General features: G+C 30.1%; 1 protein-coding gene across 1 annotated transcript; it reads left to right on the top strand.

Moving 5' to 3' along the window:
• Positions 1 to 2,324: 2,324 nt before the first annotated feature.
• On the top strand, positions 2,325 to 3,427 carry LOC107062152 (2-hydroxyisoflavanone dehydratase-like). The gene has a single exon (XM_015312455.1). It carries the CDS (start codon positions 2,384 to 2,386, stop codon positions 3,368 to 3,370), a length of 987 nt encoding a protein of 328 aa, XP_015167941.1. The 5' UTR covers positions 2,325 to 2,383; the 3' UTR covers positions 3,371 to 3,427.
• Positions 3,428 to 7,576: the final 4,149 nt, after the last annotated feature.

The following is a 7,576-nucleotide window of genomic DNA, read 5'->3' as shown; positions in this document are numbered from 1 at the left end:
ACAAATACAGACTTATACAAAGTGAATATCTATAAACAAATACAGACTTATACAAATATGGATACAACTGTGAAACAAAAAGAATTATACAATTTGAAAATAAGTATAACACAAATTTCAAAATAAAGACAACAACTATTGAAATATAAAATTTCATTTTGTATATACATGTACAAATATATTCAAACATTTACAGATAGGCATAGAACTTTAGATCTGAACTTCAAATATATATATACATTTATATATTATACAAGTTACCTCAATTCTCCCAAAATGTAGTTGTTCAACTGGATCAGATTGGGCATTTTCTTTATTACTTGTAGATGCAATATCTTTTCCTTTACACTTCTTCTTTGAAATCAAAACATCAACTGATTTGTCTTGTTTATTGCTTGTAGATGCAATCTCTTTTACTTTATGCTTCTTCTTTGAAGTCAAAACATCAACTGATTTGTCTTCTTTATGTTTATCCAATTTTTTGGTCTTTCCTTTTGATTTTGCAACATGCATGACTTCTTTCATCTTCAATGGGGTATTACCAGACTTCGACATACCCTCTTGTTGATTAATTTGAGATTTTGTCAATGGACCCTGAAATTTCTTGGAAATCCTGAGTTAAACCCAAAGAAAAAGATGAAAAATCATCCAAAAAATCTTGATTCGATTGTATACCTCTAGTGATTCTCTTAGAAGATGTTTCTTCTTCATCCATGATTTTGAATGTATAAAATCAAAAAACTGAAAAGGAACAAAAAAAATTATAGTAATATTCAAAAACAAAAACAATGAAATAAGTATGAAACCGGAAAAACAATTACCTGAAAAATCTGAGAGAACAAATTGAGAGGGAGAGACTGACATTTTGAATTTTGGGTGAAAAAGGGTAAAAGAAAAATTATGTAGAGACTCACAAGTAGCGTGTGAAGCCGGGTAAAAAAAGGCATGCTTATACAAAAACGGACAACCGTAATTATGACAAAAGTAAGTGGCGAATGGTAAATAAAGCAAACAATAGCTATTTTAAGTAATTTATTGATATAAGTTAGTTTTTTCATGTAAATTTCCCATATAATAAAGGATATTTCAAACTTAAAATAAGTCACGTAGTGTTATACCTCATTCAGGATTTAAATAAACTATATTATAAAGATAGAACTTTAAAAAAATTAACAAAAGCAAATAAAATATTATATATATATATATATATATATTAAAAAAAGCATGTATTCTCTAAATTATACTACTACTTTTTAAATGAATAATTATTATATTTTTAAAATTTTATGAAATTATTAAACAGATCAAGATATTCCAAGTTTTAAAATAATCCTAGATAATATGAATACTTTGAATTTTCGCCGAATTTCTTAGGTTATATAGAGTAGTTAAATGTTAATTTCCATAAATTTTCTATTAAATAAAAAGACATTGATAGACACTAGATACCCTATTTGCCTATATGTGGCTGTCCATCCTATTCATTTATTACTCTTTTCCTACAAATGTAAATGCCTTCTTTTGGTCAGAAAGAGGAGCTAAAATTTTCTTCGAAAATGTTCATGCTTTAGGACAATTAAAAAAATAATTTTTGTTCTCTTTTTTAACTTACATAACGAAATTTAAAATATTAATCAAAATGTCTAATTTTGGGCTCAAACCCAATCCCCCAAAGTGAATTTGAACGGCCTTAACTATTAGGCTATATTTTTTTTACTTTGTCAAGGGTGTTCAACAATTAGTATATATCCAAAAATATCAATATTTAACATATATATACTTGCAAAAAAATTCCGACGAAGATTGTTCATCAGACCTCCCTTAGCTAAACATAGCTCCGCCCTTGTCTCAAGTGCTCTAGTACCTATCTTAGTCGGTCAGTTTCGAGGTACTATCCTGATTTTTGTAGTATTATCTTCTAGAAGTATTTATTTATCGTGCATTTATTATTTTTAATTATATTCTTTACATTTTTAAAAATCAATAGTAATTTTAAAATATAAACACTTAAAAATCTAATGCTCAAAATTAGAGTTAAAATAAAATTGTTTGACTTTTGAAATTCGAAATATGTCATATAGAGTAAGATAGAGAGAGTACTCCCTTAGTTCATTTTCAACTTTTCATATCTTTTGAGAAATAAAGATTAACATGAACATTTTATCAAAATTCTTCATACTAAGTGATGTATGATCTTAAATCTTGAAACTGATTTGAAAAATAAATAATTAATGTTGAAAATACAACATGAAAAAAATAGACGGAGCGAAGAGTGACCCTTTTTTCTCTATATATAAACTACACTATGTTCCATTCATCTCCAACCCAAAATACAATATTTCCATACTCTGTTTTTCTAACATTTGCATACTCTGTTTCAACTATGGCCTCTTCTTCCGACGACAACAAGAACAATAACAACAATGATGTTGTCACCGATTTCTTCCCATTCTATCGACTCTATAAAGACGGTCGAGTAGAACGTTTCTACGAACTTGTTGGCGTACACGAAGTTCCACCATCGCTGGAAGATCCAGCGACTGGTGTATCATCAAAAGACGTGAGCATCTCTGCTAACGTCTCCGCTAGACTCTACCTTCCAAAAAACACTGCACCCAATCAAAAACTCCCTGTCCTAGTGTATTACCACGGAGGTGGACTTGTAATAGGATCTGCATTTTTCAAAACAGAGCATTGTTACCTCAACCATCTGGTTTCCGAATCAAATTGCATAGCGATTTCTGTAGATTACCGTCTTGCCCCTGAGCATGACATCCCGACAATCTACCAGGATTGTTGGGATGCTCTTCAATGGGTCGCATCACACTCTGTTTTCGATACAATTAACAAAGACCCATGGATTGAAAATCACGGTGATTTCAACCGTGTGTTTGTAGGGGGTGATAGTGCTGGAGGCAATATAGTTTATAATATGATCATGAGATTGGGCAGGGAAAAATTGATCGGAGATGTGAAACTTTTGGGTGCAATACTTGCATTTCCTTATTTGATAATACCTTCGATTGAAAACTTCGATAAAGGTTTGGCTTACAAGCTTTGGAATTACATTTGCCCGCTCTCTGAAGGGGGAAATGATAATCCAATGGTTAATCCAGTCTCGACAAAGAGTCCTGGCTTATCAATGCTAGGGTGCTCGAGACTTTTTGTGTGTACGGGAGAGAAAGACGAACTTGTCCCAGCAGAAGTTGGGACAAAATTCGTCAAAGTTGTGAAGAAAAGCGGATGGAAAGGGGAAATTGAGTTAATTGAAGTTGAAGGTGAAGGTCATGTCTTTCAGTGTGAGAATCCTCAAGCTGAGAAATCTAAAGATTTGATCAAACGTATGGCTTCTTTTATCCAACGCAAGTGATTTGTGCCCTCGTGACGAGTTTCCTCCTGAAACAACTGCTTTACCTTTCCGAGATAAAAATAAGGTCTGCATATATTCTATATTTCTCAGACTACTATGTTGTTATTGTTATGATATACTATTAATATTAAATTTTCTTATCTTAAATCAACGATATATTTGCTATTGTTTAAAATATACTATATAGAAGAAGAGAGCAAATCAGCTTTATTTTGAGTTTTCAATATTGAGCTTATAATTAAGTTGAGTTCCTTTCTTTTAAAAAGATGAACATCCTAATAAAGTATTCAATGTCAAATTATTTTAATAATTTCTCAATTTACGCCATAATTATTCAAGCAAAATGTCCATTCAAACAACTAAACCATTATCAAGGTACGTAATTTCTAATCTAAACAAAGTAGAACAAACAACGTTGCAAAAACTTGCAAGTTCAAATCATAGATGTATGAATTAATATCATATAATAGCAAATGATCATATGGTAGGTAAACGAGTCCATATTCATCTTTTTATAATAGTTCATATTTAAATCAATAACTATTCAATTTTTATAAACTCCTATTTAAACAATAATTAATTCTTTAAATGATACTCCTTCCTATTCTATTTATATGTCGTTTTTACTAAAAATATATGATTCATAATATTTGTCATTTTACAAGATCAATGCATAAATGACACTATTTTTTCTATTTTACCCTTGAGAGTTATTAGCCTTGAAATTGTGATTTTGACCAACATAAGGAAACTAACACTCTGTTTGGTTCATTGTTACCCATTGTATTGTATTGTATCATTATCATACCTACAGTGTTTGTTTTGATTGTTACTTAAAATGTATTGTATTGTGTTGTTAAATTTCGTTGTTATGTAACAATGAAAAATCTCATTTTATGAAACAACCGATTTAGTGTGTTCCCGTTGTTACTTAATTTATTTTTCTAATTATATCCTTACATAATATTTCATAATATTTTTTTACCCTTTACCCTATATTATTTAATTATAGTCAAACCTCCTGCCCTAGAATAATTATGGATATTTTAGTAAATTTATAAATTATAATACAGTACGATACAGTCAAACCAAACAATAAAAATGTTATTAAACAACAACAAACAATACAGTCTAGCAAACATTGTAGCTACCATACAATACAGTACAATAGAGTACAATATGATACAATACATTATGAAACAATGGGTAACAATGATCCAAACAGAGTGTAAATGATTAATACATGTTAGTTGGTCAATTTAATTAATCAAAATAAATTAATTTATGTTCATTTATTGAAAACTTGATTTCAATAGATCACTAAATAAAGGTACAGTGATAAACTTACCTAATTTCTTAAGGAATGTAAAAGCTAAAATAATAACATATAAATAAGAACGAAAATAATAATAAACAATATTGTGAAATGCATATCAGTTTACTATTTATTACAACTTAATACGATATATTGACTGAAGGTATTGAGCTTAGTACATATATATGAGCTTACATCTTATCATTAGAGACAAATATAATAGATAAATACTTATTTGCATAAAATATTCACATCAAATCAATTCAAGTTATTTTGACTAAGTAAATAATGAAGTAAGCATATATTTATATTAATCATATGCATATTTAGGTATATATTATGTATCTAATTTAGTTTAAGCGTCTAATATGAGAAAGTTCTTAAATAAAAGGGTGAACATATAACGTTTTTTCTAAATAATTAAAGTAAAAAATAAAAGAATGAACATACATTCATCAGTTAGAGCAACACACATGACCTCATACGTGTTGAATGAAATAGTGTGTCATGATAAATAAGGCAAGAGAATGTCCTTTTCATAGTTATAAATTTTTAATATAAAACTTCTACAATATAGTCTTAGTCAAGAAAGATACTTCTGTTGGTTCATCAAATTACAAACTTACTTATTTTTCTTTTTCAAAAACTTTATGTTTCTTTCAAAAGAATGATAATATGCCACGTATAATATATACTTATAGATCTTAATCAAACATAAAAATTGATATTTATGTCTTTTAATAAAGTACGATCATGATTACAAATCGAACCTAGCAAAAAATGTTCCCCGATATTCTCTAGTTTTATAATATTCGACTGTATAATCCAAATAATATTAAAATCTGTAAAATTTGTGTGGACAAAATTCCCATAAAAGAACGTGTAAAAATACAGACAAAAGACCTAGTTTATCTCCTCAATAGAATATAATAAGACCTTTCACATAGCCACAAGAAAAGTTAGTTTCCTTCATTTGATAATGCATTTAAAAATAGTAAATGCATTAGCTAATTAGCTTTGTGTATACAAAAATAATATTTTATTTGATACATTTTTTTAAACTTAGTTATGACTAATGTACACATTAGTTATATATTTTATTTGGTATAATGTTATGTATAATTAATATATGAAAACTCACGATATTAATAATGTAAAAGATTTTAATGTATGCGTTAGCATTGTTAAAGACACAATCGTCACTTAAAATCTTTTCCACATTCCTTTTCACTGTATTTGTAGAAGATATTTTTATAAACAAATACTACTATTATTCTAGAAATCATGCAATGCATGCTATTTTTAACACACAAAATCAAAAAACCGAATAAAAAATTACTAATACAAACATAACCAATACAAACATTACTAATACATCATACCAATACTATTCTTACACCTAAAGTAATTTGGTACACAATTAAATTATTTCGATGTTATAATGTCTTCTTTTTCCTACCCCCTACGAAGGGAAGTACAAAGGAAGCTGCTTCGAAGTTGAAGGGGCTCGTCCATTCACTATATGTCTGTAATTTCATACATAAAGAGGACATATTAAAGAAGGTAGATACTATCCCCAGATGTGTGACGAATGAATAAAGAGGTATCACAAGCACTGCCACGACCCAGACCGTCGTGATTGGCACCCACACTAACTCTCCGGTGGGAGAACCACTACTACAACTCAAACCAAGTAACTAAACCAAAACTAAGGCATTTAAGTATAGAAAAGCAAGAAAATACTAAGGGAAGAAATAGAGCTCCCATAAACTCTAACAAAAGTCTAACAATAATAAACTAACAATGCGGAAGTAATTCCTAGAACCTGAAAGTCAATGTACCAAAACATCTAACAATGAACCAAGTCTAAACAAAAAGGGATACAACCCCAACTAACAACTAATAACTAACTAGAAAAGTCTAAGTCTGAAATGTGAACTTAGACGAAAGGAGAACTCATGGTAGCCTAGAAGAACTTTCTCAGCCTTGAATTCGAACGATGATCACTGATCTTCTAAGCAAGGTCTGTCAATAGCTGCTTGAAGATTCTTTGTACTCAACAAAGAAAGAGCAAGTGAAATATCAGTACACAACCACAGTGTACTGGTAGGATCACGTGGCTATCCCACTAAGTGTAACATAAGCAAGTCAATACAACATTATAAACATGCAACATACCGAACATATACAATATCGATTATCACATGCTCAACAATATACATTTATAACAAGTCATTGGTCCTCTCGTGGAACCCAAACTCAAACAATTAGCATCCCGGAACGTGGTACCCAATCCAATGACTATGCCGGAACGTGACAACCGATTCCATAATTATGCCGGAACGTGGCAACCGATCCATTCAACACACCACTATCACAATCACAAGTATGTCCTCAAGATCATACAATTAAGTCATGATTTCATGGTAACCATCATTCATCTATCTCATTTACAACAAATGTGATCAATAATGCAACATTCATATACATACATGTGTCATAATAAAGCAAGAACCAACATACATCACACAATCATAGAATCACAACCATCACCTACCTCGAACAAGCTTAAAACCCTAAGAAACTTGATCCTTCCCTTTTCGGATTCGTTCTGTTTGTTCTTGGTCTACAAATAATCAATATAATACGAGAATCAATAAACAATCACTAATTACCCCGAATTGCTAATAATTCTATGAACCCTAGATCATACCCATGATCCCCAATTATCCAAAATAGGGCTGTTTCCACCATAGAATCTAGATCAAAACTCTCCCCCATCGATAATTTCCAATTCTATTACGTTCTACGGATCGAAAAATAAATTCGGGGAGTGAAAAGCTTACCTTTAGCCTCAAGAATGGTGGAAAACTATTAGGAGTCGCTTGTGA

Source organism: Solanum tuberosum, unplaced genomic scaffold, assembly GCF_000226075.1.
Source record: "Solanum tuberosum cultivar DM 1-3 516 R44 unplaced genomic scaffold, SolTub_3.0 scf00204, whole genome shotgun sequence".
Classification (NCBI taxonomy): domain Eukaryota; kingdom Viridiplantae; phylum Streptophyta; class Magnoliopsida; order Solanales; family Solanaceae; genus Solanum; species Solanum tuberosum.
The sequence above is the reverse complement of the archived record's forward strand: the minus strand, read 5'-3'. Positions and strand labels throughout refer to the sequence as shown.